Source organism: Salmo trutta, chromosome 27 (genome assembly GCF_901001165.1).
Source record: "Salmo trutta chromosome 27, fSalTru1.1, whole genome shotgun sequence".
NCBI lineage: Eukaryota > Metazoa > Chordata > Actinopteri > Salmoniformes > Salmonidae > Salmo > Salmo trutta.
In genome coordinates this window covers 22,475,389-22,497,238 of record NC_042983.1, presented here as the reverse complement: position 1 = coordinate 22,497,238, position 21,850 = coordinate 22,475,389, and the positions used below count along the sequence as shown (strand labels likewise).

Sequence of the window (21,850 nt, the reverse complement as noted above, 5' to 3'; positions counted from 1 at the left end):
TAAATCAGTCCCTGATCAGAGAGGAACAATGAAAAAACACAGTGGAACTGGTTTTGAGGTCTAGAGTTGAGTTTGAGCATGCTAGACAGTAATGCAATAACAGTACTACAAAGTTAACTTTTACTGAAGGGTAATCAAATTAAACAAAACTTGATCCACAATTATTTTAATGATTTAACTACATTTGTTTTTTAAACATGTCATAAGTTCAACTTTGCGCCAAAGTTGAAACAATAATTTTTCAACCCAGACAATAACCTTAATGTTCACTGTGATATTGAACAAAGAGGTACAGTGCATTCAGAAAGTAATCAAACCACATTTTTTCACATTTTGTTATGTTACAGCCTTATTCTAAAAATTGATTAAATATGCATTTCCTCAATCTACACACAATACCCCATGATGACAAAGCAAAAACAGGTTTAGACATTTTTGCAAATGTATTAAAAATAAAAAAACAGATACTTTACATACATTTTCAGACCCTTTACTATGAGACTCGAAATTGAGCTCAGGTGCATTATGTTTCTACAACTTGATTGGAGTCCACCTGTGGTAAATTCAATTGATTGGACATGATTCGGAAAGGCACACACCTGTCTATATAAAAAGGTCCCACAGTTGACAATGTGGGACCTTATAGTTTGGAACCACCAAGACACTTCCTAGAGCTGGCCGGCCAAACTGAGCAATCAGGGGAGAAGGGCCTTGGTCACGGAGGTGACCACGAACCCGATGGAGCTCTGTCAGAGTGACCAGAGTTCCTCTGTGGAGATGGGAGAACCTTCCAGAAGGACAACCATCTCTGCAGCACTCCACCAATTAGGACTTTATGGTATGCCAGATGGAAGCCACTCCTCAGTAAAAGAAGACAGACGCTTGGAGTTTGCCAAAAGACACCTAAAGGACTCTGGGACCATGAGAAATAACATTCTCTAGTCTGATGATACCAAGATTTAACTCTTTGGCCTGAATGCCAAGCTTCACGTCTGGAGGAAACCTGGCACCATCCCTTCGGTGAAGCATGGTGGTGGCAGCATCATGCTGTGGGGATGTTTTTCTGAGGCAGGGACCGGGAGACTAGTCAGGATCGAGGCAAAAGATTAACAGAGATCCTCAATAAAAACTTGCTCCAGAGCGCTCAGGACCTCAGACTGGGGCGAAGGTTCATCTCCCAACAGGACAATGACCCTAAGCACACAACCAAGACAACGCAGGTGTGGCTTCGGGACAAGTCTCTGATTGTCTTTGAGTGGCCCAGCCAGAGCCCGGACTTGAACATCTCTGGAGACCTGAAAATAGCTGTGCAGTGACGCTCCCCATCCAACCTGACAGAGATTGAGAGGGTCTGCAGAGAAGAATGGGAGAAACTCCCCAAATACAGGTGTGCCAAGCTTGTAATGTCATATCCAAGAAGTCTTGAGGTTGTACTGGCTGCCAAAGGTGCTTCCACAAAGTACTGAGTAAAGAGTCTGAATACTTACATATTTTTGCTTTGTCATTATTGGGTATTGTGTGTAAATTGATGAGGAAAAACAGCAATTGAATACATTTTTAGAATATGGCTGTAACGTAACAAAATGAGGAGAAAGTCAAGGGGTCTGAATACTTTCCAAATGCACTGTACAGCCAAAATAAAAGCTGAGGTAGCAAACTTCTCAAAACAGTCTCATACCATGTCACACAAATAAAACACTTGCAATGACCATCTACAAATATTTTTTCAAATAAAACAGTAGCATAAAACAGAAGAGAATCAAATTGCTGAAGTATAAAAAAATAAAAATGGTTTCCCTCTCCTGTAAATTGGGGAATATCCTAACCACTTTACCCCAAAGTAAATTCAGTCAATTTCCTGAACAAAAATCAAACAGTTTCAAGGAAACCAAGCTCTCCAATGTACTCTTTAGGTAGCTTGTGCTCTCTTACAGGTAGTAGAGGAAGTCATCCAGGTTCATGTTGGGCTCTCTGTGGATGCTCTGGCCCACAAGGAAGGCCAATTTGTGGGCGTATTGACAGGGTGCAGGCACTCTGATGATTCCCTGGAGATAAGCACACAGAAAACCAATGACATGCATACCCACAATATACTACTTACTAATCATGTCTGAAATAAACAATAATCAATAATATAGCAATCAATATGATAGAGCAGTAGTCTTCAGCTAGGAATGTTTGCAATACAACCAGCCACGATAATCCAGCCTACCTGCCAGTTGTAGTACATGTGGCAGAGTTTGTAGGTCAGTCGCTGCATGTGGTCAGGCTTCAGTCCGCTGCTGTCATACACCACATTGTAGTGGGTTGGGGAGACACTGCCCATGCGGACGGCCTGGCTGACAATGAAGAAGTCGTACCTGAAAAGGAAAGACAGACAATAAGGATACGTAGTCACACATGATTACATTTCCATGATTGACATTTACTGATTTATCAGTGATCGTACCATTCTGGGCGGGTGACCTCAGTATCGATGCATGTTCCAGGGGGAGGGTTGGTCAGCTTGCCATCGATGCGGGCAAAGAACCTGGAACTGATGCGCTTCTTCACAACCACCAAGGTGAGTTTGGGTCTAGGAGGGGGCAACACAGGAAAGAACAATATCAGTAATAAAATTACTGGTGATTGAAATGGAGTCAATACAGTGGTGAGTTTCTAGAATAGATTGTCTCTTACGCGTAGTCGTGTCCCATGGTCTTGATGGACTCCATGATCTGTGGCACCTCGTAGTTGACCACGCTCTGCAGCATCCCGTCTCCCACTCCGTCTCTGTACACAATGATACGTGACGGCAGGCAGTTGTTGTGCTTCAGCCACGCCTTCAGGGCACCTGGAAAAGAGCCTGCTGTCAGGATACTGGGGATCATGGTCACAAACTTCAATAGGGATAAAACCCTTTCAGCCCTAGACTTTGAAAAAGCTGTCACAAATGTGACTCACTAAATTGGCTCAAATGGATCATAGAATAACACTTGGAAGTGAGCTTTTAATAATTCCTTTTATGTAACAAGTGTTTGATTTGACTGAACATGCCTTGCAGCGCCACCTTGAGTCCGTCCATGATCTCCTGTCCACGGTTCTGCAGCACACACTTTGAGAACCACCTGGGAAATCAGAGGTATGTCCCATTAGTTTAATTGTTAACTCATTCATCATAATATCAGCTTCTGCCATCACACTCTTAGCTTGGCAACAAACCCTGATGGGAAAGTGTCCATGCATGCCTCCTGGCCATAAGGACACATACCTGGACATGCCCTGGTTAAGACTGGCCACCAGAGCTCCAATTGATCTCTTGCCAGCAGCCGTGTCGTGGTAGCAGTCAATGCCCACAATCATCAGCTGCTTCAGCTGTAAAACAGGGAGGTAAGGTGGTTATGTCTTTCAAGTGAAACGGCTTAGCATAGGCACATTCTTCCATTGAAATACATTGCATTGGATGCATTTGATTTGTGCGTGTGTCTTACTGGGATCTCCACGCTCCACAGCTCTCCTCCCATCTTGCAGTTAATCTGCAGGGCGATCTTGGTGGCCACAGTCATGAGGGCCTGTTGTTTGGCGAGGGTGCGGGCCACCACACACTGGCTGGGTGTGGGGCAGTCCACACACAGATACTTCTTCACACTGTCGTACTTGTCCTTTCTGTTGCTGGGCAGGACCACCACCACCTTAGGAAGGAACCCAACACAACTGACATAGATTCCTGACATATAGCTGCAACATGTTTGTAATAACACCATGACAGTCATGTTTAGCCAGACTTTAGCTGAGTGACAACTGACCATCTGGGTTTCTTTCTTAACATTCTGCTGCAGGGCCCTGAGCAGAGACTCCTGGCGGTCCTCGTACTCCACCCTGGAAGATTGCAATGTTATGTCAACTCTGGGACATCAAGTCATTTCTCTGGTGAGAAAGGCTTCACTTGGTATTCCATACAACTGGGTAGTGCAGTTCTCTGTATCTTACTCTCTGTGTGTGTGCACTCACATGATGGCCCTCTGCATGCGGATGCCCAGGGGTGTGGAGACCTTGTTGAGGGTCTGCAGGAGGGCCTGGGCCACATCATTGTTCCTGCGGGTGAAGAACATTAACCAGTTCTCCAGCGGTCGGCAACTGATCAGTGGGATGCCTCTCATTTCCTTGGACCAGTCTGCTTGCCAGGGGTTGTACTCATACTAGGAGAAAATACAAGAAATAGCAGTTACATTACATCTGCTGAAAATACCATACTTCAACCATTGAATGTTAACCTGTTAAATCAGGAAAGTGCAGGAAGACCTCCCACCCCCATATTCTAATATAAACAACACTAAAACTTTGATTTTGTGTTGGTTTATATACCGTTCTGGATCCCTGCACAATCCTTTCCGCAGGGAGGACTCTGCCTGTGAGGCTCAGGAGTTTGTTGTCAAAGTTGAGTCCCCAGGTATTCAGCTCTGTCTGGGCCTCCGTGTTTCTGCAAAATAAAGAGATGATCAGTATTGTAATCAATCAAAACTGGGGAATAGAAACCACAGACATTAAACTTACTGGTGGATGTTCCCAACGAAGCGGTTGAGCCGCCCCTCCCTCTGCTCTGGGGTCAGTCTGGTGTGGGTGGACAGGTCCTTCATGATGTTGAAGTCAGCACGCATCTTGTCAGTCAGGCCTTTTGAAGAAAAGACACACAGAAGCCAAAAGTTGTGGTTTGATCACATAATACTTGGCACGACAGTACATTTAACACTTAAAAAACATTTGCAGTGTTTTGTTATAGTCAGTGGTACCTGTGAGGTAGCAGAACTCTGGGACAAGCATGGCCGGCCCTTGGGGCGGTCCTCCAGAAGGACCAATCTTCTTCATATGGCTGATCAGAAGCACCTGGTTGCCGTCGGTGATGTCCAGACCATATTGCTGAACAGACATTAAACCACCATTAGTTCAGTCAAGGTTCCATTAACAGCTCAAATGCGTGTGTTTGGGACAAAACCTACTGCCTTGTAGTAGTCTTTGAAAGAAATCTCAGATTCTCCCCTCTTGAATGTGTTGTTGGGAGTATGGTCCCACGCAATGTCATCAATCCTGTAGGTTTTGTTGTTGTACCTAAGGGAAATTATGCATTTACATTAGGATGAAGACTAATTTTCCATTGTTAATTCATGTCATTGTTACCCATGGCAGAATCTTAACATGTTATCAATAGTGCTTATGTGAAATACATGGAAGCAAAGACCATAGCCCTTTACACTCGTACTCAGGGTTGAAAAATGGCAGAGTTGGCCACTAACATGCTATACATGACGTCAGAGCTCCGTCTCTCCACTTTATGGCGCTGTATGGGTTTTGACTGACAAAGATTCTGAACTTGAGCACCTCACACAACAAGAAATTGCCCCCATCACTCCCGGTAACTGACCAACATTTTTTGTTGTTTGAGTGAGGGAAATTCTGTAAATTGATGACTATGTATTTTGAAAGATGAGACGTTGAGGATTATAATAAACACAACTTTGATGTCATACAAGCCAGCCAAACAACTGTGAGTTCAATTGTGCATATACAGTGTTAACATTTAACATCACTGTGTTTGATGTACAGTTACAAGATGACATGGCTTCATACACTAGGTTGTTTTGAACAGAATGTGCTCGTTTGTTTATTGTGAAGAAAACTCCCCGAAGCACACGCACCTGAATGCACTCATGACCAGGGGTTGATTCAGAGAACTGACCAGAAAACCGTAAAATAAATACATTTTTCAAGGAACAGAAACGGAACCTGTAACCATACTATAATCCATACTGTTCCGGAACAGAAACATTATTTTAAAAGCATGGGAAGCAGTTAACGTTCTTTTACGTTCCAGACTTTTTTCTAGTCCCATAACAAAATGCCTATTCAAAGCCCTCACAATGTCCCTTAGAAACTTATTCCAGTGTCTGCCTTCAAGCTGAAAATCTTTGCCTGTGCGTGTTTAAGCTACCTGCCCCTCCCACCTCCAAAGCATAGGCTACTGTATTGAGGTAACAAGATTGATTCAGAAGATAGGGAGAGAGATTTGTAATTAGCTAGAGAAGAATGGATTAATTTCCAATGCTAGTTCAGGATACTATAGGCCTAGTTATGACGTTTCACGTGGGATTTTCAAAGACGTGTTTTTAATTCTGGTGCCGCTCAGTGCACACACAAGCTTATTAGCTAGCAAGGTCAAGCGTGTTAGCGCGCTATTTTATTTATTTATTTATTTCACCTTTATTTAACCAGGTAGGCAAGTTGAGAACAAGTTCTCATTTACAATTGCGACCTGGCCAAGATAAAGCAAAGCAGTTCGACAACATACAACAACACAGAGTTACACATGGAGTAAACAACATACAGTCAATAATACAGTAGAAAAAAAATAAGACTATATACAATGTGAGCAAATGATGTGAGATAAGGGAGGTAAAGGCAAAAAAATGCCATGGTGGCAAAGTAAATAAAGTATAGCAAGAAAAACACTGGAAATTGTAGATTTGTAGTTTGAAGAAAGTTCAAAGTTCAAATATAAATAATATGGTGCAAAGGAGCAAAATAAATAAAATAAATAAATATAGTAGGGGAAGAGGTAGTAGTTTGGGCTAAATTATAGATGGGCTATGTACAGGTGCAGTGATCTGTGAGCTGCTCTGACAGCTGGTGCTTAAAGCTAGTGAGGGAGATAAGTGTTTCCAGTTTCAGAGATTTTTGTAGTTCGTTCCAGTCGTTGGCAGCAGAGAACTGGAAGGAGAGACGACCAAAGGAGGAGTTGGCTTTAGGGGTGACCAGAGAGATATACCTGCTGGAGCGCGTGCTACAGGTGGGTGCTGCTATGGTGACCAGTGAGCGGAGATAAGGGGGGACTTTACCTAGCAGGGTCTTGTAGATGACCTGGAGCCAATGTGTTTGGCGACGATTATGAAGTGAAGGCCAGCCAACGAGAGCATACAGGTCGCAGTGGTGGGTTGTATATGGGGCTTTGGTGACAAAACGGATGGCACTGTGATAGACTGCATCCAGCTTGTTGAGTAGGGTATTGGAGGCTATTTTGTAAATGACATCGCCAAAGTCGAGGATTGGTAGGATGGTCAGTTTTACGAGGGTATGTTTGGCAGCATGAGTGAAGGATGCTTTGTTGCGAAATAGGAAGCCAATTCTAGATTTCACTTTGGATTGGAGATGATTGATGTGAGTCTGGAAGGAGAGTTTACAGTCTAACCAGACACCTAGGTATTTGTAGTTGTCCACAAATTCTAAGTTAGAACCGTCCAGAGAAGTTATGCTGGATGGGCGGGCAGGTGCAGGCAGCGATCTGTTGAAGAGCATGCATTTAGTTTTACTTGTGTTTAGGAGCAGTTGGAGACCACGGAAGAAGAGTTGAATGGCATTGAAGCTCGTCTGGAGGGTTGTTAACACAGTGTCCAAAGAAGGGCCAGAAGTATACAGAATGGTGTCGTCTGCGTAGAGGTGGATCAGAGATTCACCAGCAGCAAGAGCGACATCATTTATGTATACAGAGAAAAGAGTTGGCCCAAGAATTGAACCCTGTGGTACCCCCATAGAGACTGCCAGAGGTCCAGACAGTAGGCCCTCCGATTTGACACACTGAACTCTGTCAGAGAAGTAGTTGGTGAACCAGGCGACGCAATCGTTTGAGAAACCAAGGCTACTAAGTCTGCCGATGAGGATGTGGTGATTAACAGAGTCAAAAGCTTTGGCCAGGTCAATGAATACGGCAGCACAGTATTGTTTCTTATCGATGGCGGTTACGATGTCGTTTAGGACCTTGAGCGTGGCTGAGGTGCACCCATGACCAGCTCTGAAACCAGATTGCATAGCGGAGAGGGTGCGGTGGGATTCGAAATAGTCGGTAATCTGTTTGTTGACTTGGCTTTCGAAGACCTTAGAAAGGCAGGGTAGGATGGATATAGGTCTGTAGCAATTTGGGTCAAGAGTGTCACCTCCTTTGAAGAGGGGGATGACAGCAGCTGCTTTCCAATCTATGGGAATCTCAGACGACACGAAAGAGAGGTTTAACAGGCTAGTAATAGGGGCTAGCTCTAAGGACACTCAAAGTTCCCCCACAGGAGCCACTCACAGGTATAATTCTGTGGACCTAATATCATGTCATAACAAGATGCCTAGCAAGTCAAGCCTCCTCCCCAACCCTCTCTCGCTCTCTACCTACCTGCAAGATTTGGCATCTTGCACTAGGCTACACTTGTCTGTTCATCACACATGTAAACAGCTAGCTTGCCTTCTCCATCTGCACTGATTGAAGTAATTTAATGAGCTGTAAATGTAAAAAAGAAAATTAAAAAAAGGAACGCTATAAACTCAGGGCCCTGTGCAACTGGGTCCTGGACTTCATGACGGGCAGCCCCCAGGTGGTGAAAGTAGGCAACAACATCTCCACTACTCTGCTCTTTAACCTGTTAGGGTATGGGGGCAGTATTTTCACGGCTGGATAAAAAAATGTACCCGATTTAATCTGGTTACTAATCCTACCCAGTAACTACAATATGCATATACTTATTATATATGGATAGAAAACACCCTAAAGTTTCAAAAACTGTTTGAATGGTGTCTGTGAGTATAACAGAACTCATTTGGCAGGCAAAACCCTGAGACAGATTCTGACAGGAAGTGGATACCTGATGTGTTGAATTGGCTTTAAGCCTATACCATTGAAAAACAAAGGGGCTGAGGAATATTTTGGCACTTCCTATTGCTTCCACAAGATGTCCCCAGCCTTTACAAAGTGTTTTGAGTCTTCTACAGTGAGATCTGACTGAAGAAGAGCCATGGAACGTGATGGCCCATTAGACACCTGGCGGGCGAGTTGATGGTGGGTACTCTCATTCCGAAACGTTTTAAAAGAGAACCCAATGGTCCGCCTTGAATTTTATTCATGTTCTGGTTAAAAAAGGCCCTAATGATTTATGCGATACAACGTTTGACATGTTTGAACGAACGTAAATATATTTTTTCCGTTGTTGAAGTGAAGTGAAGTCCGGCTGGCTTAGATCATGTGCTACAACACGGAGGTTTTTGGACATAAATGATGAGCTTTTTTGAACAAAACTACATTCGTTATGGACCTGGGATTCTTTGGAAGTGACATCTGATGAAGAGAATCAAAGGTAATGGATTATTTACATAGTATTTTCTCCAACATGGCGGTTAGTCTGTATCGCAATGCGTATTTTTCTGGCGCAGTGCTCAGATTATTGCAAAGTGTGATTTCCCAGTAAGGTTCATTTTAAATCTGGCAAGTCCATTGCGTTCAAGAGATGTAAATCTATAATTCTTTGAATGACAATATAATATTTTACCAATGTTTTCTAATATTAATTAATTATTTTGTTGTCATGACTTGACTGCCGGTATTGGAGGGAAACGATTTCCTGAACATCAACGCCATAGTAAAACGCTGTTTTTAGATATAAATATGAACTTGATAGAACTAAAAATGCATGCATTGTCTAACATAATGTCCTAGGAGTGTCATCTGATGGAGATTGTAAAAGGTTAGTGCATAATTTTAGCTGATTTTATGGTTTTGGTGACGCCTGTCTTTGAATCGACAATACACTACACACAGCTATTGTCAATGTACTCTCCTAACATAACCTAACTTTATGCTTTCCCCGTAAAACCTTTTTGAAATCGGAAAACGTGGTTAGATTAAGGAGATGTTTATCTTTCAAAGGCTGTAAGTTAGTTGTATGTTTGAGAAATTTGAATTTTGACATTTATTTGGTTTCAAATTTGCCGCTCTTGAAATGCACCTGCTGTTGATAGGGTGCGCCACGGGTGGCACGCTAACGTCCCACATAGCCCCAAGAAGTTAACACAAAGGCCCCACAAGGGTACATGCTCAGCCCTGTACTCCCTGTTCACCCATGACTGCGTGGCCACGCAAGCCTCCAACTCAATCATGAAGTTTGCAGACGACAACAGTGTTAGGTAGGCCTGATTACCAACAACGACGAGAAAGCCTACAGGGAGGTGAAGGCCCTGGTGGAGTGGTGGCAGGAAAATAACCTCTCCCTCAACAAAACGAAGGAGCTGATTGTGGGAGCACGTCCTCACCCCCGTCCATTCTTCGGCTTACACATCACTGACAATCTGAAGAAATTCGGCTTGGCCCTTCTTAGGGCTAGGGGGCAGTATTGAGAATTTTGAAAAAAATATGTGCCCATTTTTAACTGCCTTTTACACCAACTCAGAAGCTAGAATATGCATATTATTGTTCAGGTTTGGATAGAAAACACTCTGAATTTTCTAAAACTGTTTGAATGGTGTCTGTAAGTACAACAGAACTTATATGGCAGTCAAAACCCTGAGACAAATTCTGACAGGAAGTGGATGCCTGATGTGTTGAATTACCTTTAAGCCTATGCCATTGAAACACACAGGGGCTTATTAATCTTTGAGCACTTCCTATGGCTTCCACTAGATGTCACCAGTCTTTACAAAGTGTTTTGAGTCTTCTACTGTGAGATCTGACCGAACAAGAGCCATGGAACGGTGATGGCCGATTAGACTCTGGCGCGCGAGTTCATGTTGGGTACTCTCGTTCCAATATGTTTTAAAAGAGACTGCAATCGTCCGCCTTGAATATTATTCATGTTCTGGTTAAAAAAGGCACTAATGATTTATGCTATACAACGTTTGACATGTTTGAACGAACGTAAATATTTTTTCCCCCCTCGTTCATGAAGTGAAGTCCGGCGGGCATAGATCATGTGCTAACAACACGGAGCTTTGTGGACATAAATTATGAGCTTTTTCGAACAAAACTACATTCGTTATGGACCTGGGATTCCTGGAAGTGACATCTGATGAAGACAATCAAAGGTAATGGATTATTTACATAGTATTTTCGATTTTAGATCTCTCCAACATGGCGGTTAGTCTGTATCGCAAAGCGTATTTTTCTGGGCGCAGTGCTCAGATTATTGCAAAGTGTGATTTCCCAGTAAGGTTATTTTTAAATATGGCAAGCCGGTTGCGTTCAAGAGATGTAAATCTATAATTCTTTGAATGACAATATAATATTTTACCAATGTTTTCGAATAGTAATTATTTAATTTGTTGTGCTGATTTGACTGGCGGTTATTGGAGGGAAACGATTTCTTGAACATCAATGCCATAGTAAAACGCTGTTTTTGGATATAAATATGAACTTGATAGAACTAAAAATGCATGTATTGTCTAACATAATGTCCTAGGAGTGTCATCTGATGGAGATTGTCAAAGGTTAGTGCATAATTTTAGCTGGTTTTCTGCTTTTGGTGACGCCTGTCTTTGAATTGACAAAACATTACACACAGCTATTGTCAATGTACTCTCCTAACATAATCTAACTTTATGCTTTCGCCGTAAAGCCTTTTTGAAATCGGACAACGTGGTTAGATTAACCTGTTTGGGATAGGGGGCAGTATTGAGAATTTTGGAAAAAATATGTGCCCATTTTTAACTGCCTCCTACACCAACTCAGAAGCTAGAATATGCATATTATTGCTCAGGTTTGGATAGAAAACACTCTGAATTTTCCAAAACTGTTTGAATGGTGTCTGTGAGTATAACAGGCAAAAGCCTGACAAGGTTTCATGCAGGAAGTACCCTGTCTGACAAGGAGTCGTGCGTCTTGCATCTGTTTATTGAAAAGTAAGGATCTTAGCTGTAACGTGACAATTCCCAGGGCTCCGATAGGCTCTCAGAACCCGGGAAATACCTGAAGGTTGACGAGGCAGCCTCAGGCTGAAACACATTATCGCCTTTGGTAAGTGGCGGATCAGAGGACCTTTGAATGAGGCGCGTGCACGATTCGCTCCTGAGGAGATATTTAATTCGGCTGTTAAGGCTCAATGCATATTCCCGGTCGGAATATTATCGCTTTTCTACGAGATAAATGGCATAAAACTTGGTTTTAAACAGCGGTTGACATGCTTCGAAGTACGGTAATGGAATATTTAGAAATTTTTTGTCACGCCAATGCGCCATGCGCGAGACCGTGATGTAGCATTCTGATAGTGTCTAGAACTCACGAACAAAACGTCGCTGTTTGGATATAACGATGGATTATTTGGGACCAAACCAACATTTGTTATTGAAGTAGAAGTCCTGGCAGTGTATTCTGACGAAGAACAAGCAAGGTAAGAACATTTTTCTTATAGGAAATGTGATTTTGGTGGAGGCTGACCTGGGTGGGTGTCTAAATAGCTAGCCCTGTGATGCCGGGCTATGTACTTAGATTATTGCAAAATGTGCTTCATCCGAAAAGCTATTTTAAAATCGGACATATCGAGTGCATAGAGGAGTAATGTATCTATAATTCTTAAAATAATTGTTATGCTTTTTGTGAACGTTTATCGTGAGTAATTTAGCAAACTGTTAGTAAATTCCCAGGAAGTTTGCGGGGGTTATGCTTTTTCTGAACGTCACATGCTAATGTAAAAAGCTGTTTTTTTATATAAATATGAACTTGATTGAACAGACATGCATGTATTGTATAACACAATGTCCTAGGTGTGTCATCTGATGAAGATCATAAAAGGTTAGTGCTGCATTTAGCTGTGGTTTGGGTTTATGTGACATGATATGCTAGCTTGAAAAATGGGTGTCTGATTATTTCTGGCTGGGCACTCTGCTGACATAATCTAATGTTTTGCTTTCGTTGTAAAGCCTTTTTGAAATCGGACAGTGGGGTTAGATTAACGAGATTCTTGTCTTTAAATAGCTGTAAAATAGTCATATGTTTGAGAAATTGAAGTAATAGTATTTCTAACGATTCAAAAATCGCGCCACTGGATTTCAGTGGCTGTTACGTAGGTGGGACGAGTTCGTCCCACATGCGCCAGAGAGGTTAAGGAGATGTTTATCTTTCAAAGGGTGTAAGATAGTTGTATGTTTGAGAAATTTGAATTATGACATTTAATTGTTTTCAAATTTGGCGCTCTTGATATTTCACCTGTTGTTGATAGGGTGTACCAGGGGTGGCACGCTTGCGTCCCACATAGCCCCTAGAGGTTAACATACACACACCACTTGGGTTAAGTGCGCGTTGCAAAATAAATGTACACATACATGTTATTCAATCATCGCACCGCCAACGAACATCTGCGTAGCCAGGCGTTAAAATATAACTTGGTTCTATTTGTGAAGCTTAACGCGCTGGAAGTCCCAGCTCTCCCATCTCCTCATTGGTTTTTAGGAGCATATACCCACGTGGATGATTGAACGATTAACTGAGGTCCACACTCCAGTCCAGATGGCGGTGGTAATGCACCTTAAAGTTGGTTGCCAACCGCCATAAAGTTCAAAGACTGAAGGAGAGATTACCGGAAACTAACTTGCTTGACCCTTTTATCTGTGGATTAATTGTCAGATTAGAGGACCTTGTGCATTTCAGGTAAAATTACAACCCAGCTAGCAACAGCAAGCTAGCGAACTAAAGTGCCTTGATTGTTTCATGCTTTTCGACCTGTCCCCAAATTAACATGGTTGGTTCATAGTTCGTTTTGATATTTCAACCTGCGTGTCCTGATCGCGTCTAGTGTGGATGGACAAAATCAACATCACCGTGGCAACACTGCCCGCCCTCCAGGACATCTACAGCAACCGGTGTCACAGGAAGGCAAAAAATATCATCAAGGACATTAACCACCCAAGCCCTGTTCACCCCGTTATCACCCAGAAGGTGAGGTCAGTACAGGTGCATCAAAGCTGGGACCGAGAGAATGGCCTTCTATCTGAAGGCCATCAAACTTAGTCACCACTAGCCAGCCTCAGCCCAGTACCCTGCATTCGGGAAGCTCTTTATCCACATTTTATGTTACAGCCTTATTCTAAAATGTATTAAATAATTGTTTTCCCTCAATCTACACGCAATACCCCATAATGACAAAGCAAAAACAGGTTTAGACATTTTTACAAATTCATTAAAAATAAGTATTTAAAGTTGAAGTCAGAAGTTTACAAACACTCATTTTTCAACCACTCCACAAATTTCTTGTTAACAAATTATAGTTTTGGCAAGTCAGTTAGGACATATACTTTGTGCATGACACAAGTCATTTTTCCAACAATTGTTTACAGACAGATTACTTATAATTCACTGTATCACAATTCCAGTAGGTCAAAAGTTGACTGTGCCTTTAAACAGCTTGGAAAATTCCAGAAAATTATGTCATGGCTTTAGAAGCTTCTGATAGGCTAATTGACATCATTTGAGTCAATTGGAGGTGTACCTGTGGATGTATTTCAAGGCCTTCAAACTCAGTGCCTCTTTGCTTGACATCATGGGAAAATCAAAAGAAATCAGCCAAGACTTCAGAAAAAAATTGCAGACCTCCACAAGTCTGGTTCATCCTTGGGAGCCATTTCTTAACGCCTGAAGGTACCTCGTTCATCTGTACAAACAATAGTATGCAATTATAAACACCATGGGACCACGCAGCCGTCATACCGCTCAGGAAGGAGACGCGTTCGGTCTCCTAGAGATTAACGTACTTTGGTGCGAAAAGTGCAAATCAACCCCTGAACAACAGCAAATGACCTTGTGAAGATGCTGGAAGAAACAGGTTCAAAAGTATCAATAGCCACAGTAAAACAAGTCCTATATCGACATAACCTGAAAAGCCGCCCAGCAAGAAGAAGCCACTGCTCCAAAACCACCATAAAAAAGCCAGACTACGGTTTGCAACTGCATATGGGGACAAAGAATGTACTTTTTGGAGAAATGTCCTCTGGTCTGATGAAACAAAAATAGGACGGTTTGGCCATAATGACCATCGTCATGTTTGGAGGAAAAAAGGGGGAGGCTTGCAAGCCGAAGAACACCATCCTGCTTTGTTGCAGGAGTGACTGATGCACTTCACACCATGAAGAAGGAAAATGATGTGGATATATTGAAGCAACATCTCAAGACATCAGTCAGGAGGTTAAAGCTTGGTCGCAAATGGGTCTTCCAAATGGACAATGACCCCAAGCATACTTCCAAAGTTGTTGCAAAATGGCTTAAGGACAACAAAGTCAAGGTATTGGAGTGGCCCTCACAAAGCCCTGACCTCAATCCCATAGAACATTTGTGGGCAGAACTGAAAAAGCGTGTGCGAGCAAGCAGGCCTACAAACCTGACTCAGTTACACCAGCTCTGTCAGGAGGAATGGGCCAAAAGTCACCCAACTTACTGTGGGAAGCTTGTGGAAGGCTACCTGAAACACTTGACCCAAGTTTAACAATTTAAAGGCAATGCTAACAAATACTAATTGAGTGTATGTAAACTTCTGACCCACTGGGAATGTGATGAAATAAATAAAAGCTGAAATAAATTATTCTCTCTCTTATTATTCTGACTTTTCACATTCTTAAAATAAAAGTGGTGATCCTAACTGACCTAAGACAGGGAATCTTTACTAGGATTAATTGTCAGGAATTGTGAAAAACTGAGTTTAAATATATTTGGCTAAGGTGTATGTAAACTTCCGACTTCAACTGTACATAAGTATTTAGACCCTTTGCTATGAGACTCAAAACTGAGCTCAGGTGCATCGTGTTTCCATTGATCATCCTTGATATGTTTCTACAACTTCATTTGAGTCCTTCTGTGGTAAATTAAATTGATTGGACATGATTTGGAAAGGCACACACCTCTCTATATAAGGTCCCACAGTTGACAGTGCATGTCGGAGTAAAAACCAATTAATGAGGTCTAAGGAATTGTCCATAGAGCTCTGAGACAAGATTGTGTCGAGGCACAGATCTGAAGAAGGGTACAAAAAATGTCAGCAACATTGAAGGTCCCCAAGAACACAAGGGCCTCCATCATTCAGGGGCAGCAGGTAGCCTAGTGGTTAGAGCGTTGCGCCATTAACCGAAAGGTTAATAGATCAAATCCCTGAGCTGACAGGTAAAAATCTGTCATTCTGCCCCTGAACAAGGCAGTTAACCCACTGTTCCTAGGTTGTCATTGTAAATAAGAATGTGTTAACTGACTTGCCTAGTTAAATAAAAGGTTAAATAAAAAGAAAATGCTTAAATGGAAGAAGTTTAGAACCACCAAGACTCTTCCTAGAGCTGGCTGCCCAGGCAAACTGAGCAATCATGGATGAAGGGCCTTGGTCAGGGAGGTGACCAAGAACCCAATGGTCATTCTGACAGCGCTCCAGATTTCCTCTGTGGAGATGGGAGAACCTTCCAGTAGGACAACCATCTCTGCAGCACTCCATCAATCAGGCATTTATGGTAGAGTGGCCAGACGGAATCCACTCCTCAGTACAAGGCACATACATGACAGCCGCTTGGAGTTTGCCAAAAGGCACCTAAACGGGATTCAGACCATGAGAAACAATTTTCTGGTCTGATGAAATCAAGATTGAACTCTTTGGCGTCACGTATGGAGGAAACCAGGCACCGCTCATCACCTAGCCAATACCATCCCTACGGTGAAACATGGTGGTGGCAGCATCATGCTGTGGGGATGTTTTTCCAGCAGCAGGGACCGGGAGGCTAGTCAAGATCGAGGGAAAGATGAATGGTGAAAAGTACAGAGAAACCCTTGATGAAAACCTGCTCCAGGGCATTTAGGACCTCAGACTGGGGCAAAGGTTCACCTTCCAACAGGACAACAACACTAAGCACACAGCCAAAACAATGCAGGAGTGGCTTCGGAACAAGTCTCTGAATGTCATTGAGTGGCCAAGCCAGAGGCCGGACTTGAACCTGATCTAATCTCTGGAGAGACCTGAAAATAGCTGTGCAGTGACGCTCCCCATTCAACCTGACAGCACGTGAGAGGATCTGCAGAGAAGAATGGGAGAAATTCCCCAAATACAGGTGTGCCGAGCTTGTAGCGTCATACCCAGGAAGACTCAAGGCTGTAATCGCTGCCAAAGGTGCTTCAACAAAGTACTGAGTAAAGGGTCTGAACACTTATGTAAATGTGAGTTTAAAAATTCTTAATACATTTGCGCACAAAAAAAAAAACTTTTGGTTTGTCATTTTGGGGTATTGTGTGTAGATTTAATATTTTTTTTCTAATCAATCAATTTTAGAATAAGGCTGTAACCTATCAGAATTTGGAAAAAGTCAAGAATGCACTGTACATACATACATACATACATACATACATACATACATACATACACACTCAAAACGCCGACATTGCTCGTCCTAATATGTCTAAATGCCATTCTTTTAGATGTGTGTATTGTTAAGATATTTCTGCACTGTTGGAGCTAGGAACAAAAGCATTCCGCGACATCCGCAATAACAGCCGCTAAATATGTGTATGCAATTTTTTGGGTTCAAACCAGTTCAGAACTTTATTTTGCTGGTGGAAACTAAACTAAAAAAAGTGGTTCAAATGATTGGAAAATTTCAGTTCCAACCCCAGTTCATAACTCCTTTCTATGCGCACCAAAATTACAATCAGGTTCCTTGAATTGCCTTGCGAAAACATAACACTAAGATCCTATTTTATAGCTTTGTTATTAATGTTGTCAATAGAACAAGCTTTCAAATCATGCCCACCTGACCTAGATTGCGATTTATAATGGACTGTTTTTGGATTGCGTAAACAACAGTAACTGTGTTATGGTGGGGATGCAGAGTTGTGTTCTAAAGTAAACTACAAATGTGAATGCTTCAGTTCGTCAACGGCACAGCTAGGAGAGCTCAAAAATGTACATTATTGTTGAATGTAGGCAACAACATCTCCACTACCCTGCTCTTTAACACAAAGGCCCCACAAGGGTGCATGTGCAGCACCCTCCTGTATTCCCTTTTCACCCATGACTTTAAAGTCCTAAAAGTGCATTGAAACTGCTTAGGAACTGTATACACATTGGAACGGTGTGTGGCTACTTGGAGACGCCAGTTAGTCCTCTCACTCAAACCCTTGTAATTTGTTGGTCATATGTCGCACTTACCCCACATTTTCCAGGAATAGTCTTATGTTACTGAATGTATCCAGAGTATTTTCAGATTGCTATCAACAAATGCGAAAAGTACAGAAAATGTAAAATCAACAGTGTAATGTTTGGATTTAGTCTTGTGTCAGGTGAACTGTTGTGTACTCACCTTCGGTCTAATAATTTCCCCATTATCTATAAAATGTTCCCTTTCAATTGCTACCATGGCTATGCATATGTTATCCATATTTATTCTGTAAGAAAAGTGTCAATTTAGCCCTATCCATATAGGCCAATTCCCAGAAGTGTAAAGGGATAACACTTTTCAAGCAGTTGTTCCCTACGCCAAGATTCACAGATTTAGGATTTCATCCGATTAGACTTCTGTAGTTCAGTATTGAAGGCACTATAGTAATGGGTCTTACTTGGTGAGGACGATGAGTCCCACCAGCTCCTTGGTGCAGGCCTCTGGGAAGCGCTGATCTCCATTCTGCTGCCTGAGGCCCATCATGAAGCTGAGCACCGTCTCACTGCGCAGCACCTTGTGGCTCACGTCCGTGCACAGCATGATGCTGGACTCATACTGGAGGATGGTGGAAGTAAAGCCGGGCCAGATGGTCAGCCTGAAGAACACACACAGCACACAGTGAAAAACGACAAAAGACATCACACTGCTTAATTCTGGTTCTCTAGTCTCCATAGATTCCACTGTTGAGGCTAGTGAAATACAGACCTGTGCTGTGGGATATTGAGTGGGTCTGTTGGGTTGTAGTAATGGCGTCCAATCTGCTGCATGTTCAGCATCCTCAGCACTCTGAAAACAAGAACAGACAACTGTTAGGCAATGATGGAGTAGAGCCACGGCTAGGGTTTTAGTATTAACATGTCACTGTCCCCTATTTTACAGATATGGAATATTATTTTTAGAGTTTTGAAACTCAAAGCTGTGAACACGACAATGACCCTTCAGTGGGTGTTCTGACCTTCTGAAGATGATGTTGTAGAACTGCAGGCACACTGGAGAAGTGGGGGGCAGCTCATTGGTCAGAGTGACAGTGATCTGGACTTTCTCACCCATTCTGGTCTCACTGTACAGCACAGTCTCCTATAAACAAAAAAAGTATATCTAAAGACCCAGCAGATTTAGAATAATGTATTCATTTAAGTCTAAAAAGCACCTAGGTGCAATATGCAACTTTTTGGGCGACCCCAACCAAATTCACATAGAAAGTTTGAGTCTTCGTTTCAGTTTTGTACAATACAATATTTTGGTATTTTAAAATATTTCACAGTGGTTTAGACAGTACAATGATTATTGTTTTGTCAAACTGAAATTAAGCAAACTATTAGAATTTTAGCAATCAGGAAATGGCAGAGCGATTTCTGCATATTACACCTTTAACTGTAAATCCCATGTTACACAGGAAGTTAGTACTAAATTACATCACTACATAAAGTCACCAGAGGAATAGTGCCCTCCAATGTACTGTATGTACCGTGTTGTGCAGTTTGTGAGGCAGGAAGAGGAGGGCTCCATCAAAGGTGCGAGCTTTGCCTAGTGTCTCCTCATGCTGATAAATGAGGGCAGAACGTAGGCGCCGTGACTCCATGACGGGCTTGAAGTCCACATGGTACTGGTACAGCACCCACTGAGGGCGGGACAGGATCTTGAAGAAGTTGGCTTTCAGCTCAATGGGAGAGCCAGAGAAACCTGAGGAAATATCAAAAGGTTACCATTAAACCTGAATGCAGCCAGGGCAATTTTAATTTTGAAATCTTTACTAAATGATTTAGCTCAGTAACACTTAGTTTAAAAAAATAAAATAAGGATGTATCATGGTAATTCCTGTCAAACCATGTAGTCATAAGCCATTTACACACCAGACTTGGACTCTCTCACATGCTCCATGGCCTGCCTGGTGTTGATTCCTGCATCATGAAAGTCACGACGCCGTCCACCTCTCTCTCCGATCTTCACCTGCTGAAACCCTGCAGATATCTGAATAACGGCTGTGAAAAAACAAAACACAAATTATTTAAGTCAGCCTTTTATCTTTCATTGTAAATGTATGCACAGCATTTTTTCATTCCCATTCAATTCAGCTATCCATAATCAAAGTTGTTTTGGGAGTTAATGTCATATTAGATGATCCAGAGGAAAAGCGCACTGCACCTTCGGAGGACACAGCCCCTGGGGCAGTTCTCTGTCTCCCTCGACCCACAAGCTCACACTCAGATCGGGGAGCTTCTCCTGCTGTCTCCTGAAAGGGTGTCTGCAGGTAAGATCAGACTCATATCAGATAAGATAACTGTAATTTCTTACATTTGATTAACAAACGCCTTAAGATTCAAGTACTTTAATTATTTCGTCAAAACGAAAGTGTTAAAATTGACTACTCCAGGCCATAGTTAACAGATAGCATATTAACTAGTTGCTCATGTAGACTAACCACGCCAGGTGCCGCGGTCTCTTGACCGCGCGCTCGGCCCCTTGATCGTGCTCTTGCACGGCCAGTCATTTTCAGCTTCTAAAACTTGGAGAAGACAGTGTTATTGCAAAGAATTTACTAAAATATTTTGATAACTATGTTCCTTGTAAGATAGCTAATTGGTAGCTGGTTTAGGTCGCTAATAGTGTCAACCAAGTTTGAGCACATACATTAAAGTCACTTGCAACACATTTACTTGCCAAAGCCGAGCTAGGCCAACAAAAACAGGACCTGTAGCCAACTATTAGAATTATTTCAACCAGAAATAGTGAAAAGAGAAATTGGTTGACAAAGTTAAAAGCACGCGCTGGGAAGTGGCTGACTAGCTACTTCCACAATGAAGTAAAACAATGCATGGCAGGCACATGGCCCCTTAAAGCTAGTTTAGCTAGCTAGCATTGGAGTGACAGTTAACTATCTTTGCACATTAACTTGACGGGGGGAAAAAAACACGTTTCATGACAACTTATTTTCAACAAGCTAACACGATAAGTTTTCGTGATGTCTATAAAAAAAACAGCAAGAATGTTGTTTAGCTAGCCAGCTAACATTAGTTGACAACATTTAACGTACAAAATTCAATTCATGTAAATTAAGATTCCATTCTTCACATGAAGTTAATGTATACACTTAATGTCTATCAGAATCTTTGGTGATTTATGTAAATATGTTATCAATATTTCTACCTACTTACAAACTCAACCTAGTCAAAGAACGAATCAACAGCAGCGATTAAATTTTTGTCTTGCTTGAACGCAGTATGTGTAGGTCTTCTCACTTCAAAGTATTACTACGCTCGTCAAATATGCGAATGAAATGAACAGCAGTTCAACGCGAAACATCTTATTTTAAAACATATTTCAGTAATTGGATAAAATTTGTTTGTTTTCAAGTAAAAATGAATCCAAAAATTCTAACTATACATATGTGCAAAACGGAGGAAAGAAAGATATCTATTTTTGGAATGGAAAGATAATAAGCGGAGTGATCTTCATGACCTTGAAAGTTTTCAGTATACCTCTTGCACCTGCCAGCTGCAATCTTACAAATATCCACCAGATGGAGATAAAGTACAGGCCTGACAGCTACACAAACCGACATAAACCCATGTCTATACATCGGCCTAGTAGAAAACCTGATTATAATCTAGACATAATTGTATAATTTCTAGAAAATAAACTCTTAACTTGTTGACATCATAAAACACATTTTTTTCATCATAATACACAGGGTGGTGTCATTCAAAAGCCCAAGGAACACACATCTTAAATTATATATTGTGTTTGGATGTGCTGTGGTATTCAAAATTAAGTATCCAACATAGTCCAATAATCTGGAATTATAATTTATTCCATAGCAAATACCTAATTTATTTATCAGAATCTAGCCTTAAACTCAGAGATTTGTTTTGATACTGTCAGAGATTATACTTGGTAGAAG

The 21,850-nt window shown here is 41.9% G+C and overlaps 1 protein-coding gene across 2 annotated transcripts; it reads right to left on the bottom strand.

Annotated features, from left to right (window-relative positions):
* Positions 1 to 1,532: 1,532 nt before the first annotated feature.
* piwil1 (piwi-like RNA-mediated gene silencing 1) lies at positions 1,533 to 21,251 on the bottom strand. Of its 2 annotated transcripts, none has more exons than XM_029717260.1 (21): positions 21,101 to 21,251; positions 20,372 to 20,455; positions 20,095 to 20,194; positions 19,803 to 19,931; positions 19,418 to 19,632; positions 18,905 to 19,026; positions 18,655 to 18,735; positions 18,347 to 18,544; positions 4,977 to 5,085; positions 4,770 to 4,896; positions 4,534 to 4,651; positions 4,345 to 4,459; positions 3,991 to 4,178; positions 3,786 to 3,858; positions 3,471 to 3,671; positions 3,251 to 3,354; positions 3,037 to 3,107; positions 2,680 to 2,833; positions 2,450 to 2,575; positions 2,213 to 2,360; positions 1,533 to 2,045 (listed from the first exon to the last, which is right to left on the bottom strand). In XM_029717260.1, exons 2-21 carry the CDS (start codon positions 20,438 to 20,440, stop codon positions 1,929 to 1,931), a joined length of 2,565 nt encoding a protein of 854 aa, XP_029573120.1. In that variant the 5' UTR covers positions 20,441 to 20,455; positions 21,101 to 21,251; the 3' UTR covers positions 1,533 to 1,928. The 2 variants fall into 2 exon arrangements, with proteins under 2 accessions (XP_029573120.1, XP_029573119.1); XM_029717259.1 differs by having other exon boundaries at positions 21,105 to 21,251.
* Positions 21,252 to 21,850: the final 599 nt, after the last annotated feature.

Excerpts from the sequence above, each read along its gene's own strand:
- piwil1 (XM_029717260.1), bottom strand. The coding sequence starts at position 20,440 with ATGACTGGCCGTGCAAGAGCACGATCAAGGGGCCGAGCGCGCGGTCAA. Across the intron at positions 5,086-18,346 it reads GGACTCATCGTCCTCACCAA|GTACAACAACAAAACCTACA; the intron begins GTAAGACCCATT and ends AATTTCCCTTAG. Across the intron at positions 4,179-4,344 it reads TTGTGCAGGGATCCAGAACG|TATGAGTACAACCCCTGGCA; the intron begins GTATATAAACCA and ends ATTTTCTCCTAG.